Below are 18,100 nucleotides of genomic sequence, written 5' to 3'. Positions count from 1 at the left end.
ATTGTTAGACTTCTTATTTTTCAAAAGCATTATCTTAGCCTTATTAATATGGTTTTGTAGCTGTATCTCTCTCTGCTTTTGTTTTCTGGTTAGTGGCATGAAGAATTAATAATAAAAGTCACTTCTGACAGAGAAACTCAAATCTTCCCTCTCAGATGAAAGAGAATATCCATTTTTTTCCCCTTCAGAGTGCCAAATACCAGTTACATTCAGCAAAGTTGGAAACCAGAACAAAGAGGTCTCTCGGCTTGGTACTCTTCCTCCAAGAGGCACATGAGGCCACTGATGCATGAGAAGCAGCTTATCTGTTCCAATCTAAGGAGAAATGTTTCTCTTGTTTTCAGCCAGAATGTGAACAGCAGTGTCTACAAAAGTTTCCTTTAAGCCTCATTTGTTTAAACATTATGTCATAACTTCTGTTTTGAAATGCAGCAAATGGTCTTTCTCTCCTCGCAGGAACTTTCCCCTAGTTTAGAATTGGGTTCTATGCAGCAACCAGCCCTACCCTAGACTTCATTTCAAGGATCTGCTCTCAAAATTATGTGAAGCTAGGAAACTTCTCATCTCAAGGCTCATTAAATTAGCCTTCCAAAATATAAGACTGTGCTTTCTTTTAAATTTGAAGTGGTGAGCAACATTTTGTCCCAATTCTGCTCTAACAAGGCGGAACAAAATTATTAATTGGAACAAAATTATTAATTATTAATTTGATTGCTGAGTCTCAAATGATCAGATGGCAACGTTTACTTTACAGTGACTATTTCCATTGCTGTTTTCCAGCAGTCACTCCTATGGAGTTCTAAAATATATTTTTCACCTGTTTTCTTCTCTATTGTCTTAAACTTCATTCTTCAGTCTTTCATCTCTCATAGGCTTGATTATTGTGTGGCTCTTCATGACTTTTCTTGTAGCTTATGAGGAGATGTCCAGAGAGGAACGCTGGTTTTGGATCAAAATATGTATATGAATAACACAGTGCATTGAAACCTGCCACGGGAAGACAGAAACCTGAGTCCCAGAGGGCCTCAAGGCTCATTTCACCGAAGTTATGGAAGCTTTGAAGACTTGCTTGGGCAAGATTTCTGTTTCACATATTTGAAAGGCAGCTACCTGCGTCTCTATATACACTCTTAGGGAAACCTGCAGAACAAATAATAACACTTCACCTTGCCTTTATTTGGGGTTACAGAGCTCTGTGGTCACAGTAATCCTTTGTCCACAATAACCTCTTTTAAGGGTTTCCTTGCTTTGCAATTTAACACCTTAATAAGCTACACATCTCAGCAGTTCTAACATCTCCACAGTAGCCAACTTCACATTTTGTGGGTGTAAGTGACTAGTTGCAGAGGCTAAGTCATTGGTGAGGGAATGGTGGAGAAGAGAAAAAGTTTTTCAGAGTACATGAGTAATTTAATCTTTTATTTCCCCTTTTTGGTATGTATTTTCATTGATCACTACTCTTCATTGAAAGCAGTTTACCTGGTTTTCACAAGTTGGATGCATTTAACACAAAAACATACTTTTGTGTTAAACAGTTATATGCTCATAACTACTCACCTTAAACTAGCTAAGACTTTTGTATTAATCAGCAGCTCCACGGAATTGCAGTAACCCTTTTTTCTCTCTTTTCAATGAGAAGCCCTTTTGCTGACAAAATAAATAAACTGTCTGAACAAAACATCCTAATCAGTCTGATCAACATCCCGAATAACTTGTTTATAAATTCATCAGTTGCTTCTGAAGTAATGGGTGGTATGCCAAAAAAAAAAAAATCTTAATTTCTTATTCTCCTGCTTTGCAGGATGAAAGGCTAAATTATACGTTCAGTTGGTCGTGTGATCTGGGGAAATCAACTTGAAACTGCTTTAACATTATGTGTACATTTCTGTTTTCAACCTGAAATTTCCAAACTTCCTCCCTCACCCTCTCTCTGCCTTTTAATCACATTTGTTACCCCTTTCTGTGTAAATGGTACTTGCATACCATCTGGACTCAAAAGAAGGGGCTTCCAAAATCAGTGGCAGGTCAGCAGCTTTAGTTTACAGTGTGAAGAATGCTATGGGTATACCTGAGGGTGGGGTTTGGCTCAGTTTGACATTTTCCTTTCATTCTTTATTTCTGCATGAACAAACACCAGCAAGTTTCTGACTGACTTCTACTACTCTCATTCTTCTAGAGACATTAATTTTCTCTCTCTTTCAGAGAAATAGCTTTTCAGAAGCCGATTTGGAACTTTTTTTACAGCTGGTACTTCTCCCACACTTTTCCTGCTTGAGTCCTGTATGATAGTCTTGCTCAAACCCACATACTGTAGGACATGAATCTTCATTGAACTCCACAGTTGCCTCCATCACTTTGTGGTATTTCCCATGTTTCCACACTAGAAATTCTTGCTCTGTGCCAGCTGCTGGCTTTGTATCATATTCTGCTTTTGTGTTCTTCTTCCAGTTCATTCAACTGGAAGAAGTACCCCTAAAGTGGTCCCCCTTTTCTGCTGTCACAAATTCGTTTATTCTACCTCTAAAGCTATATGGTACCAAAGAACATCTACCACCTACTCATTTGGCAATGGTATACTACACATTGTTTAAACATGCCGTTGTTTCTACCACTACAGTGTAATATTTTCTGTTACCATGGCCCACAGCAAATGATCAAAAATACTCTAGGTGTGATGCTCAGAGTAATCTATTATAAATTTTCCCAGAAATTTGGGGATTTCTCCCCCACCTCACTTGTGAATAATCAGTTATTCTTTTATGTCAGTCAGCTGCTCATTTCTCCTCTTACCAACACTGCTAGGACCATCCCCTCTTTTGTCTTCTATTTCACTAACTTGTTGTATACTCTGGACAAACAAATATGGCTCAAACTGTATTGCAGAGTTTTTTAATCAAAGGAATTAAGCTTTTCAAAGCTAAACAAGTAGATTTTACAATTCCATTTCTAAAATGCATATTTTTTTAGCTTACTGACCCATAAGAAAACACATTTGCAGTAGTCTGCTTTTTAAATCATCAAAGTAAGAATGAATTGTTCCAAATGACGACCAAAACGTTTTGGATTTTTTTTCAGGTTCTGAGTTATGTCCGTACCGAATGGGACCCACTCGATGCTAGGTTCAGCACTAATCAGCCTTATCAGGTTTACACAGTAGAGCACTCCGTCTCTGCAGACAAAGAGCCCATGGCTGACAGCTGCGTCTACAAGTGTGTTAGGAACAAAATTCAGTGTGCGGCCGTCACCCGAATACCACTACGCTCCAAGGCCATCAGCTGTTGCAGAGACGCTACAGAAGACAAACTAGTCCTGGGTTGTGAAGATTCCTCGATAATTCTGTATGAAGCCTACAACCAAGCAACTCTGTTAGCTCAAGCAGAGCTGCTGCCTGTTTCAATAACCTACCACCCTTCTGGAGCCATATTCATGGTTGGCAGCTCTCAAGGGGAGCTGCAACTTTTTGACACGGCACTGTCCCCAATTAAAATTCAGCTCTTGGCACAAGACTATTCACCTGAGGCAACTCTGCAATTCAGTAAACACTTTGACATGCCTAGCAGCCTCATCCAGATCCAGTGGGCTGCTCCTCAAGTTGCATCTGCCAGCGCTGAGAGCTCAGATATTCATGATCTTTTGTTGGTTAGATTCGACAAAGGACCCCTAGGAGTACTTCACTTTAAACTTAGTAAGTTACTGAGCGCATCTATTGAACCCTGAGCTCTCAAGGAAACATCTGTACCTCACAAGTTTTTTTGTAATTTGAAAGCAACAGCCTCATTTTAGATATATGGGACCATAGCCTTAAAAACACATAGTCCCAATGATAAGTGAAGATGTGAACCAAGGAGTTAATTATGTTTCACAATTACTTAGTATCTTTTCATATGAGGTCTGACAGAATAGGACACTGATCTGTTGTTGGATCAGGGTTCCCTTATGTTCCCTGCTACCCTAATAAAGCATAACAATTTCTCATATCGAAAACCCTTTTATTATGTAGTATTTTTTAGGAATTGTATTCATTCTGTAGTAATACCCCTAACAAGCTAAAATAAGCTATATTTAACAATACAATAGTAATGCCATTTTCTTTCCTAAGTTATTTTTTGTGTGTATGATGCAACTCTCCTTTCCATTACAATGTGCGTTTGTCCCGGTACACTGTTCTTCCTGAATTCTGTACATGAAATTATACCATTTCTTTCCTTGAAGACTTTTCACACAAGAAGGAAGGTTTTCTTAACCTTCACAGAAGTTTGGTCTCTAAATTAATTGGCCAAGAGCTGTGAATAAAAGGAGTAATAATACTAATTTTAGAATTTATATACCACTTCTCAGTTTAGGTGTAAGGAGACTTTAAGAGAGTAAAACCATAACTGTCTTTATTTTACAAACAGAATAACAAGAAGCAGTAAAGGAAAGCTAAAAGCTTTCCGAGAGTTACACGAGTCAGTGACTGAACCGAGAATAAAACCCCTGCAGTTGCTCATCAGTGAGAACTGTATTCATTCCATTCAAGGCAGGCAAGTTACAGTGGGGCAAACCCACTGTGAGAGCTAAAAAAACAATCATGCTTAAATCTTCTGACTACCAAGCCAGTGTTTCAGCAGAGCAGACAACCATGTCGAATATACTCATCCTGGGAAATTTCAGCATTTTGCCCATTGTCTGTCCAAGGAAACAGGATCGCCTTTGTGAATCTTCACAGGAGTTTTTTATGATTCATTTGTATAAAGCTACTGAGATTAGGAAGAAGCCTTTTTTAAAAAAACAAACAAACCAAAAAAGAACCTAGGTGACAATAAGGTTTGAAAATCTACTTTCTTTCTTTACTTATTGAGACATGCATGTGGTTTTGTGGGGGAAAATCCTGTCTAAAAGTACTGCAGACCTAAACATTTGAAAAACTGAATTTAAAAAACTTAACTAAGTATGCCACTGCAAAAAGGTAAATTAATATAATAGGATGTTAGCAACAGAAATGTTGGATTGACTTACAGCTGTATAGTTTTAAAAGAGCCGATCCAGATTATTACTGTTATCCAAAAAAACTGTTAAAAAACTGTTTACAAGTTATCATTTTTTTTGAGATAATTCGGCTGCATTATGTTCAACGACAGGTTTAATAGCTGCAGAGTACACCACAACACTAATTATAACAGCTATTTGATGTTTTTGTGCATGTTGGCCATAAAAAAAAACCCTCTAAATTACCTCTTACCTGTGAAGCAGAAGGCACTCTACCCACATCTACCTTGCTTTTCTTCAGTCCTCCCTTGTGGGGTTTTCTCACAACACCTTTCCAGAAAGCACAGCTTTCCCCTTGCTATCTTTAGTACATTTATGTTCTTATGAAGGCAAGCAGGCTCTCAGTGCAGGGATTTAGAGGCCTTTCCTGCTAATTGGCAGCTTGTAAACTTAATTGGACTGTCTCCCTGGGCACCGTTCCTAAATCAATTAGGCAGTGAGTTGGCTGTCACCTCTTTTTCCCAAGCAGGTTGCCTGGAAGCGCACCACCCAGGAGAAGTCAAGCATCCAAATGGGAAGATGTTGACCTCTACAGCTGAAAGTTATCACATTTTAAAATTCATTCTGTATAATTACTGTAAAATCTCTTCTAGGAAGAAGGCAAAGCTCGCTCTGTCCCTCCCTCCCTTCCTCTTTGTAGTCCACTGTGCAAAAATATGCTGTTCTGTATTGCATCCTTGTTTACCAGAGCTTTACCCCTCTTCTTCTCAGTGTGCCACACTACGGAGGTAATGCTGTGTTGAACCTCAGCGGTTTTTAGGTCTCTGCTGTTTAAGAAATAATGCAAATATAAATTAATATGGAAAATTTAGGGGACCATGACAACAAAACCCAGACAGGCATTTAGGACTGAAATAAAATCCATAATTAACTCGTGGCTTGGAATTGTTTCCCATAAAAGACTGTTAAGAAACTATGCTGATGAGAACAGGCAAATATGTTTTTAACTTCCAGCTGACATACTATGATTTTGGACAAGTTCTGTGAATTCTCCATTGTGCTGTCTTGCCAGATTTATTTCAGGAAAAGATTCCTATTAAATTTACCCACAAACATTAATGGCAAATATTTTTGGTGTCTAATGCCAAACTCATTTTCAAAAGCATTGCGGCTTCTTGTCGTTGATGTCAACCCAGATCTTGGATAATGCCAAACTTGGTACTGGTGCCAATGGTTCAGCATTGCTGGCCTCGAAAGACATTTTAAATATAATATTGTATTTAATTAGCGTGCAATTAAGTATTTTCAGCTTCCCCTAGTGATTAATGTGAAGATTGCCCAACTTATGTAATACTTTAAAAACACTAAATATTCAGGAAGGATGAAGTCTACCATAACAATTAGATATTATCACACAGACACAGGTTAAACACGACTATTGCGCAGTATAATATCCATAGGCTTTAATACATGCAAATGTAATGTGAAATACCATAGACAACCATGTCTCTTCTTTAATGACACTAAAAATCTAAAGTATTTCTCTGTTACAAAAAATAAATACGGAAGCTTTTTTCCCCCAAAGCGTCAGATCTGTAATACCAAGTTCTCAGCAGGTTACTTGTCCTCAAGCTATATTCACATGTTTTCCTCTACTATTTTTTTTCTCAATTCTTATTTTACGTCACAAACAATATTCACAACTACATTTATGAAAATTTTGTGAGGTTTGTTTTCTATATATCAGGTCTGCTTTTCTCTGTTACCAGACTTTTTTTTTCCCCAGCCATTCTATGGCTTTAATATCAATATTGAACTTCAGCTTGTTCCCTTTCTCACCTGAATTTTTTCCTTAAAATTAGTTTTGACAAACGACATCAGAATATAAATTGAGAAAATAAAAAAATCACATTATGTTTTTACTTAAAGAGAGAGGAACAGTAAGTTTATTCTGGTCTCTTTCTAATATCTGGAGCAGTATGACTCTAGCACAATGACCCAAAGCAAGAATTGCTCAAATGCCACGTGTGGCCTATGTCACACGACTTTCTGCAGCTTTTCAGTCACCTTTTCTATTCAGAAGCTGAGATCTACAAGTCAAGAAACACTGGCAGTCTTTTAATTTCTATTTTTCAGAGAGAGGGTGCTGTAGATAAATCATGCTCTCATGGAGTGAGCAATATGTTGCTCGGTTCTTTCCCTTATGGCAAGCTTGTTCTTGGTTTCATGTGCAGCTCTAATTCAAGGATCCTTAAATGCTGATGTCTTTCATGATATCCCCTCACAGAAGAAAAGCTTCATTTAGAGAATTTTGCCAAGCTAGGAGTAAGTTCCTGAGCAATTGCGATATGGAGAGTAATCAAGTAACTGCTGCTTTGAAGTCTGAGCTGCTGTAAGCTTGTATGGAGGTACATTTGTGTGAGACAAATGCTGGTTTTTAGTGTTGTCCAGCAGTATTTCCCTACAGGAAGGGGGTGCCGTGAACATGGATTTATTATCTCCAGTACAATAATGATAAACTGGGAATAAGCTTTTTCTACCATGTTTAAAACAAACTTCGTTACATGATATTGTCACCAGTGGGTATTAACCACATTTGCTCCACGCGTGAAGTTCACTGATGTTTTCTCTCTGCTGTCCAAAGCACCCTCTGTCTAAATATACTAAGATAATAAGGAGCTATCTCACATAAAAATTTAATACTGAAACCCATTAACTTCAACTTTCTCACTTTAACAAACGGTGATTATTTTTATCTATGCTGAAAAGCAGTCAGCTACTGCTTTACATACTCATAACACTGTCTTTGGTTTTAATATTTCCTGTAAAAGGTGTGATCACAAGAGGACAGCTGGGCCTTGTGGAAATCATCCACCAGTACATTCGTTATGATGAGATACATGAGGCAATTAATGTCCTCAACACCATGAACTGGAACACGATGGGTCGTCAGTGCTATATATGCTTGAGTGCCATTGTCAATCACCTTCTTAAACAAAAGCTTACACCAGCCAGAGAAGGTAAGAGTCTGATGATATTTTTAATGTATTTCCATGGTGTCTTTGTAATTCATATGTGGATTAGGACAATGTATTTAGTGACTGTATAAAGAAGACAATAGTGAGAATCCAGACAGTCAGCCAGATTATGGTCCTTCATAATCAAATGTCGTATGTAGACAAGTCATTTCAGTAAAATCTGGATCAATGTGTTGATTGCACTTTAGTTCATTTGTATCAATAGTGATACTAAAATAATGCATATTTTAATATGTATATGGTATAGGCATGACTTTATATAACACTATCATATATATGCTGTAACTTTATTACATTACATAAATTTGCTTGTGTTACAGACTAACGTTAGTTAATATAGGATTGAAATGTTTGTTACATAGTCACGCTGAGGCAGCACTGACTTAGGGAGGGACGTTTTCCTGCAACAGGGACAAGAGATTTTAGTATGTTTTTTAAGGTGCTTTTGAAGGGTCATTCTTTCATTACAAAATCCAAAGGCTTTGAATACACTATCCTCTGCTGCCTCCTTTAGGCTTATAGCATTTGTCTTCACTGTAATCTTCTGGGCCCCTGCAGTAGTAGCTGGGGTCCCTCACAAGAAATGATGACTTCTGGGCTCAGCCTCGTCGTCTGCTGAAGCCTGGTGCGATGCCTTCCTCTTGATTTGCTGTTTATCTTGAAACTCAATAGACTTCAAGATTTGAAGTGCCTTGATTTAGTGAAGGTGTTATTCCCCAGTCTAGCAGGCAGACAGCTGGGGACCAGGCATCTTTTGTGGCAAGAAAGAATACTTAGGATTCTGGTGTGTTTGATGATAGAAAAACTCCAAGGTGTCCTATGTTACTGCCAGGCTATCACCTATCCCATTTTGGGCGATCTGATTAAAAAATTCTCTGTATTGCAAACATAGCATATAAATTGTAAATAAAACCTGCTTTTAAAAGGACCCGTGAAAAGGGCTGGTTTTGAAACTCTTGTAGAAATATGCACATTATAAATAGATGTCTGTGTGTTTCCCCCCCATGCAGCTCCCTAACACTGTTTACAGCAGATGGAATTTTATTCTGGCCAGGAGTTATTCTAAGTGAATCTAACAAATTTGGTATAGTAATTTGTTTCCTTTTTTATTAGCAAAACCCAGTGGGGCCTTTTATTTATAGCGATGGGGCAGTTATCTTTGAGATCTTTATTCTGCCTTCAACATCAAGCTGGGCTATCTAATGAATCTATAGCTGTGCTAGTAGTTACTCATATTCCATGTAGGTTGAAATATTTCAGAAGTACAAAACATGCTGTCAAGAAAACCGCGATGGCCAGGGAGTATGGCTTGTTTTTGCAAAGGTACCGCTGTATTCAATTTTGATCTAAAGTGACCGCTGCTTTGAAAGAAAATACCTTTAAAGTTCAATTTATCTTACTGTCTATATTTAAGATAACACAAAACCTAATTTACTAACAGTTGGCCAGAGTTACTAACACGATACTATTAGCATATTTAGTGCAATCAAGCCTAATAAAATAAAATGTAACCATGCTTGGAAAGAGAACCATTATCACTAAATACAGAAATGGCTAGTTTTAACAAACATTAACAACAGCAAATCAATGAGATTTTGTCTGCCTAAGTAGACAATAGGTTATATTTTGCTTTTAAAGCCCACACAAAGTTCTGATTAGCAGTAACAGTTTGAAACTATATAGCAAATATAAAGAAAATTCTCCCTGTTCTGCCTATAAGGACTTGTACTGCACGTTAACTCTAAAGCAGAAGTCACGTAACATAAATATTATTGATCATTGAATTTCCTTTCAGCTAAGCATGTGGGACACAAAGGTATACTGTGTATTTTCTTGTATTATTTATAATTTTCTATTAAAAACACAGAGAACAATGCCTAAGAGCTCCAGCTGTGGAGTATAGCAGTCAGAAAGTATTTAAAGCAGAGAAAAGTTCTGTAACAAAAGGGCTTTATTTTATTGATTACAAGGGAGGTTATCCTGTTTCCCACCACTACATGCTATAGGAGAGTCAAACCCTTAGGTTTTCTAGACCCTTTTATTTCCAATTTTTAAAGAACTGGGGGCTGAAGGAGGTTCCTTAGACCTCAAGGACATCACAAGAAGGGTTCTGTCACTGCTGACTGAACGCAGTAGTCCGTGAAAAACTGAACTTCCTTGTTGTTTGCCTAAGAGGACAAGGACGATTTGAGCTAATTGAGAGTTGATCTCTACTGGACAAACTTGTTCAAACTGGATTACTCTTATGAGTCACATTTAATTGTACGCTGCTGGTGAGAGCTTGATGCGTTATAGACTTCTTCATCCTTTTGACAACTTTTGTTGCTCGAAGTCATTGTCAACTCTGCCTCAAAGTGAAAGTCTATATGCACATTTGTGTTTGTACAATCTGTCATATTTTAATTTCATCTGTCCTACAACACCATCACATTTCATCAGTGTTTGAGGAATTTGACTGACTGCAAACATGAGCAACCTGTTGTAATTGAAACAGTTTCACTTGTTTCATTGCTGCTGTGTTTGAACTCCGCAGCTCAGCTTGAGGCAAGCCTTGGAACCTTTTATGCTCCAACAAGACCCCTCTTGGATTCAACCGTGCTGGAGTACAGGGACCCCATCAGCAGATATGCAAGAAGGTTCTTCCACCACCTGCTCAGGTGAATGACAGTTTCAACTTCTATCAACTTGAAATTAATTGCATATTTCAATAACAACCTACTTTAATGTGGTTAACATTTTCCAAGAGGACCACCCCTGAAAAAAATGCATTCATTGTTACTGTTTGTTTAACTTGCACTTCGTTCCTTTCAAGTACAGTATTACAGATAAAATGCTATTCAGAGCTCTTCTATCATCAATACGCTTAAAATGAATCACCCTTTCCCTTTTAGCTTGATACAAAAAAGATAGCATGCTTCTGAGAGATTTATATTCACCAAATACTTGCAGATTAACTATTGCAACAGCTTACAAACTTGGAGAAAACACTGAGTTTAAGTAGATGCTCAAATGCAAATGGACAATACATGGTCTGAGACATTTTTGTCTTTGTACCATTGAAATCTGAACATCTTGTTATTCTCATCCTCAAAGTTCTCATACAGAAATTCATATTCCAGTAGTTTTTAGTGCGTTTTCAGTGCCATTAAAATAAAGAGAAAATGAAATGTTGCATTCATCTGTAAATGACATTACATTAGTAGAGTCATAATAACAAATTCAGCTAGAATTTCTAGTACATTGGTTTACTGCTATACTTTTCCTTCATAATAAATTAGTAGCCTAAATTTCAATCAGTTGTAAATATCAATATACAACAGTTTAACCTGTTCATGTGTTCAACCACAAACACAGCTGAAACATTCCCTCTGAGAATTACCCAGTAGGTGAAAATAAGGACACATTACCTTCTGAACGATGCAATGTTTGTAACACTTGTTGAGGAGGAGTGTAGATGGACATAGTGAGAAGACTTGCAATGCACCCTTTTTTAGTGATTCTTGTGGGTTGTATACGTTGTCTGCATATGCAAAGCTAGGAACTGCAAGTTACTTTGGTAGTACAGTTTGTGCCTCTTTCAAATCTTAAAGAGAAATATTGTATACTGTCTTCTGCATTTTGAATCTGAATAGGATCATCTTTCTGCTAAATAGGTCCATTCGAATGGGGAAATTATTCTAAGTAGAAGAATGCTCCAAATATCTGCATAATATGCACCAGCCTTTCACTGGAGTTTTCTTAACAGATGTGGCCACAGTAGTGGGTACAAACTCTGCTTTTGCCTTTCTCCTAGAAACCAGCGGGGAAGATCCCTTGCTGCAATGGCCAACTGTAGTGGCTGCGGGCCAGTTGCCTGCAGAGGACAGATGCGGAAAGAATGCCTCCGAGATTGCCGAGAGGTGTAACCATAGTGCTCTTACATCTGCAAGAGAAAGGTGTATTCCCTCTGACTCAGGATTTGCTTCCAAATGCTAGCAGGCATGCAGAGGCATGGGGCCCTGGCTAAGCCTTCAGCCCCTGGGGCTGCTGAACACAGCTGAAATACTGACTCAATCCCCATAGCAAACAATTCAGCTTCAGAATGCTGCCCGGACAGTGTGGGGCACAGGCAGGAGATGTGTAGCAGAGTCTCCCGGCGTCTTCTACCTCCGCTCTAAAGCAGCCCTTGAATGATCTACGGTTATGGCAGCTTTTGGAACAAATGCGTGTTATTTTGCTGTTTCCCTATTGTCAAAGGGATTTGTAGTCAACTGAATCAAAGTGATAGGATCATGTGATTGCTGCAGAACAGATGGTAATGCTTAAAGCTTATCTGAGAAGACATAATCTAAGTACAAAATGAAATGTTCAAAAATGGGAGATTTATCTGATAGAAAGCAAGGAAATGATGTTCAGAGCTGATCTTTATTGTATTAAAGTGGCTGTGCCTTAATTGGTGTTTATTTCCTTTTAGATGTTTTCTTAAATGACTAGAATGATTTGAATGTAGGCTAAGCAGAGAGTACTACAGATTTGTTGGAGGAATGTTAAACCATGGTTCTGGGTGAAAGAATGCCACCTAGGCACGATGCAATGTCTAGGAGAATCATAGGGAGGCACAATGCTCACTAATTCTTTCAGGCACCCGAAAGTTGCAGCCACTGCTATTAAATCCGTCTGCGAGGAGGCAGCTAGGCAAACCACTTCTGCCAGCCTGCGTTTACTATGGTAGGTTCATAACAGGAAGAAAAATGAGGAGAGAATTACGCTCTTGCCTTTTCAGGTCACCATATTATGCCCACGGGGACACTGAAAATGGAGTAGTCCTCCCACTACCTGTTTGTCAGAGGCAGCAACTGTGTCTGGGTGTCAGGAAGGCTACATTTTAAGTCAGTTGTATGCACTCTGTCTCAGCCTTTGTTATTTGAATTATTCACTTTTTTAGCCTTATTCATTCAGGACTAAATACTTGTAGGCTAGTTCCAAATAGTTAATGAATCCCTTCAGAGTGAATTTGTGTTACCGCAAATGTGTCTGCATGACCAAACAAGAAGACTTGAATGCAGATGCATGGTAAACTGTCAATGCCAACTTGATGGAGCACTGGGGCCATTCGTTACTCTCCTGTGAGCATGAGGAGACAAAAGCAAAGTGACCACTTTGTACCCTGTTGCAGCGCTTCCTGAATTACGTGCACTATAAGTATGGCTGATATTCAAAAAGTATTTCTTGGAATAGAGTATGGCCTTCCACAATTCCTTTGGGCTTCAGAGAAAGGAAGCAGCAGATGCACAGAAATTAAATCGAGAGGATAAGGAGCTAAAAGACACAGGGAGGGACTCAGAAATGGGGTAAGAAGAGTGAGGAGAGTGTGGTTAGGAGCATGACAAGGAATTGGGGACGAAAGACTAAAGGCAGGGACAGGGATGTACTAAGTCCTACAAAAGGGCAGAGTGGGAGTACAGAGCAAATTGGGGGAAGACAGCTTAGGATGTGCGTGGTGGGCTACAGAGGAGACCAGACAGATAAAGGATGGACAGGGAAGGGTGGAATCTTTCATACAAGATTAAAACATTAAAACACTTGCATGTTTCTAGATCTAAATCTGAAAAATGTTCATATAAACAAAAGTTTTCACCCCCCTCTCCAGCTTTCCTTTGAATGCCCCACCAATCTGCCTTAAGCCTTTTCTAGAAGGACCCACTCTTGGGAGAGAAATATTAATTCATTCTACATGCCGAGACAGTCTTTGACCTGCCTGCTGAGTCTGCCAAAAAGGTGCCAGTTATTGTTGTACTTTTTAAGATGTGAGTGTCTGCATTTGCTAGAATTGAGAAATACAGTTACCTTTTCAGAAAGGCTATCCTCACCTAGTAATAATCATGTGCCAGTGATTTTAATCTTTAATGTAGGCTGAAAGGTTGTATATCCAGTTGCAAATAACTGGAGACATCCATTTTCACATTATCAGTGAGATTATAGGCTAACTATTTTTCTACCATCAAAGAGATCAATTTCTAGAAAATGCTGAATGCTGTGATAGCAGGTTCCCTCTTTTAGGTATCAGGCACTTTAGAAAGAAGATGCTCCATCATTACTGACTGTATGGCAAGTATGGGTTAGGAAACGGTGCTGCAACCTGAGATGGGCCAAGGAACACTGACAGCACAACAGAAATGGATCCCCATTAGAAGGAAGGAAAATGCCTTGCAACGTATTTGATGCAGCCGTGTTATTGGTATCCGTCATTATGAAAGCCAAGTTCTTAAATTTGCAAACCATGTGGCATCTTCAGCTTCCATGAAAACAGAAGCTTAGAGCTTTGTAGGTATAGGCCCTGAATGTAGAATATGGAATACCTCCAAAAACAGGCGTTCAGTATACAAAATTAAAATTAAAGGCCTCTTAATTACATGCCAGGGATCCATTACAACAGTATTTACAGAATGAATAATTATTTTCACTTTAAATTCTTATCTATAATTAAAAAATACAGGAACTGAATTACAAGTATAGAAATGTATCTTAGGTGTTCCTTGCCACTTGAGTAGCACTCCGGTATTTTATTATGATGTCACTGCTTATAATAATATAACGCATTATATCATTATGTAAAATGTTGAGCAGAGGTGGATTTATTAGGAAGCCTAGGGGAGCTGTAACCTTCTTGCCCGCACCCTTTTGTTGAGTTCTGCCTACTAAGTGTATTTGTGTAATGGGGGAGTGGCTGCACAACCTCCTGCCTCTCTATAACAGCCTCATCTAGCCGTGTACAGAACATGGAATGGGATGGAATAGTTTTTCACTCGTTAACTACGGCATCGCTGACTCATGGCTTTGCTTCACCCTGATCAAGCATTCGTAAATTGTACTTGTCATATTTTCTAATGCATGAAATTATCTTGTTTGTTTAACACACACACATACAGGCGCAAACACACGCCTGCTCTGTTTCATTCAAATTTTTCTGCCTCTCTCAGAGAGACAGTGAGAAAGTAACGTAGCATGAGCTGGAGGTAAAGGCTGGGCTGGAAGGTAAAGTATGAAGCGCAGCTCAGGCTGTAGAATTGGAATGCAGCCACAGCTCCGTGTTTCTGCTGTGCCCTTTCCCCCTTTATACTGCTCTTCTTGTGTTTGTGAATATGCAGTTTAAGGATCTTTTTGCCTTTTTTTTCCTACATGAAAAAATACTAAGGTTCAAAACCATTTGGACCTTTCCATCTCTTAATTCCATTAAGAGAATGTCATTATTTTTTTTCACATAGTACAAATATGTTTCCCTACAAAGCAAAGCTCTGTTGTAAATAACGAGATAGTACATTTGCAGCTTTCAAGAGCAAAATACAGCTCTGATCACATTCAATGGTAGAATTTTGGGTGGATTCATGAAAGATTCTCCTTTGTCTGAATCCAAAAATGAAAACCTCCAGCATGTTTTTACTGTTACTGTCTTTACTCCTTCACAAATCTTCTCAGAAGTGTTCTGGACTCTTCCCAGTGCTCAATGTAAGGTGCTACTCGTTAAACGCAAAGAAGAATTTAGCTACACATTGGGCAGAACATTCATAACATGGTATGACTTTACACGCAGAACTTGATGGAGCTCCTTTGTAAACAAAGGCTCATAAAGGAGATGAGAAAGTAGGTGGTCATTAGCATCAGGGGAGACCTGCTTCCAGCCAGTACTGATTTTTATGAATCACTTCACTATTCAAGAGTTCTGAAGTATACTGCTATACTACCTGACATGATGCCTTGACACAGTCAGTTATCACTTAAGTCCAAGACAGCCTTTGAAAAACTAAAATAAAGCTCTTTTGCCCTGCAGGTATGTCGCTTATGCAGTAGTAACTACCCCTTGGTAAGCAGGTTCCCATATCACTACACTGCAATCTGCAAAGTAGATATTCATTGTGAGTATTCCATCCTAAATAGGACCCTAAATCAAAGGTGAAAAAATGCCTCAACTCCATAGGAATAGTTCCCAATCCCATCTGCTGCCAACTGTATGGAACTGAGGGACAGAGTCAGCAAAGAGCTTTTATGATCCTTTTTAAGAGCACCCTAAAAGTAGAATCTATAATTATATTGGTACATAGTGTTTCACAAAATATGTATAAACATTAATGATGACATGGTTCAGGACTAAGAATGTCTTTTATATTCATAAGATAACCTATTAGGCATTAAATTATGCCTTCAGATAAAATGACCACTGATGTCAGTCAGGTTCTCTATGGTGGCCACATGAACGGAATTCATCTCTATGGGAGTAAGTTCAGTAGCAGCATTCTGACTAAAGTAGCACCTTCTGGAGAGGACTTTGAAGAGTCATTTTTTTGTCATCTTGTGAAAACGATCAAAACCAAAGGCTTTCATATTACCACGACACTGATAAATGAGAATTTCAGTTCCTGTGATGGAACTGCACATGAAAAGATTCCCCTGGTCATGCTTCTTGACCTGTTTTAGAAACAAGAAATAAAGGCACTATTTAATGGAACTAGATTATTTTTGCAGTTAAAGAGGTTAAATATCCCACGAAAAGTTTAGAGTGTCTTTACTTCAGTCCTAATGTGTTGGGTTTTTTTCTTACACCAGTTTCACAACAGTTTTCAATTTCAGTCAGATGCTTTGATGCCACAGGAGTGGCTCCAGGATTTAATTCTCTACTGGTGATTACAATGTAAGAAATATTGAGCAAAATATCAGGGGGAGAGGGGAACAAATGACATGACATAATTGCTTGAGAATAAAATCCCATGAAGATAAACACAAGAAATATCTGGTAGAGGTTTGGGCAAGATTTTCTGCTGAACCCAATGGGAGACCTTGCTTGGAGCATGGGGAAAATGGCCCCTCGCACACACTTCTAGCAGTCGCAGAGCTGCTGTAATAAGGAGCCATTTCCCACAGCCACCAACAGATGGCTGTTTGGTGGCCCAGAGTGCCACAAGTCCTCCAGTTCTCTGCTACGTCCCCACTCATGGGACTGCACTAGAAGAAAGGAACACAGAACAGCTATGCCGGACTAATGTTTTTTGTGCCAAGGCTATTCCCACATGCTGGTTAATCTGACTTTGATATTGTTACTTTTAGAAGCTGAGCCCACATAGAGACCATTGTTGTGTTGTGTTGTGTTGTGTAACTGATAATCTGCCCTCATAAGGTGGCTTTTTCCTGCTGTACCAGCCGTGCGATTCCCCTGAAATGTAAGGGGCTTTGGGCATACAGAAACAATGCAAATATAACATATTCATGGACAAAAACTCAAGAATAAGTTCTTAACAACACATCTCGGCCCTTGAGCAGCTTCAGTAAGTTAGCCTCAGCTCTCCTTTGGAGGTCATCAGTTACTCCCGCCCCATCAATTCTACCTAGTCACTAATTGTATCCCCTTCTGGAGTGACACTCAAAAATCTCTTCTTGAGGTCCTGACCAAGAACCTGAATTTGAGATATTTTTTTTTCCTTGCAGTCTTTACAGATTGATTCAGATCTCATCTCTTTACCAAGATATTTTTTCTCCATTCATCTTCAGTGTCTTTCTGAGCCTCTCCATTATACTTCACTTTTCTGTATATGGACCATCTGGCGATATGGTGTCTTGAGCTCAGCTCATCAGATCAGATCAGAACATGCCTTTGCCATCTATAATCCATGTGGTGTGTGCAAAAAATTATTTGTTTTCCTCCCTAAAGAGCTTTGTTTTTCTGACTTTTCTCACATGTCCATCCAATACCTTCCAGGAAGAGCTAATTGAACAGTCAGGCAGACCTAGGTTTCCTATTTTCAAAAATGCAGAGCTCCCTGTTATGGCTCTTCAGAACCAAAGAGCATCCTAAGGAAAGGACACCATAAGTAAAATTTAGAACAAAAGTCAGCAATAGTCAATTGTCCAATAACTGGATGTAGTTTCTTGGGGGTACACCTCACCTCTCCTGATTTCCTAATGTAGAATTTAGATGTCCTACACGCTCATCTGGGCTTCCTCTGTAGTTAGTTTAAAGACATGGGCACCCAAAGGATGAGTAATCGCATCGAAGGGAGATGTCTAAGATAAGCGTGAAGAATCAAACGTCAGTGTCTATCCCCATCAATTAACTATAAAGGGAG

General features: G+C 38.8%; 1 protein-coding gene across 8 annotated transcripts in view; it reads left to right on the top strand.

Annotated features, from left to right (window-relative positions):
• The window catches only part of WDPCP (WD repeat containing planar cell polarity effector), a 156,788-nt gene that overhangs the window by 79,415 nt on the left and 59,273 nt on the right, over nt 1-18,100 (top strand). For all 8 annotated transcript variants that reach the window (XM_054194449.1, XM_054194454.1, XM_054194447.1 and 5 more), the window contains 3 exons: nt 3,076-3,685; nt 7,800-7,988; nt 10,540-10,663. In XM_054194449.1, the coding sequence (XP_054050424.1) occupies nt 3,076-3,685; nt 7,800-7,988; nt 10,540-10,663 (923 nt within the window). The remainder of the gene's footprint in view (nt 1-3,075; nt 3,686-7,799; nt 7,989-10,539; nt 10,664-18,100) is intronic.

The sequence above is a fragment of the Rissa tridactyla genome, chromosome 3, assembly GCF_028500815.1.
Source record: "Rissa tridactyla isolate bRisTri1 chromosome 3, bRisTri1.patW.cur.20221130, whole genome shotgun sequence".
Classification (NCBI taxonomy): Eukaryota; Metazoa; Chordata; class Aves; order Charadriiformes; family Laridae; genus Rissa; species Rissa tridactyla.
Note: the sequence above shows the minus strand (reverse complement) of the source record. Positions and strands in the feature narration are given on the sequence as shown.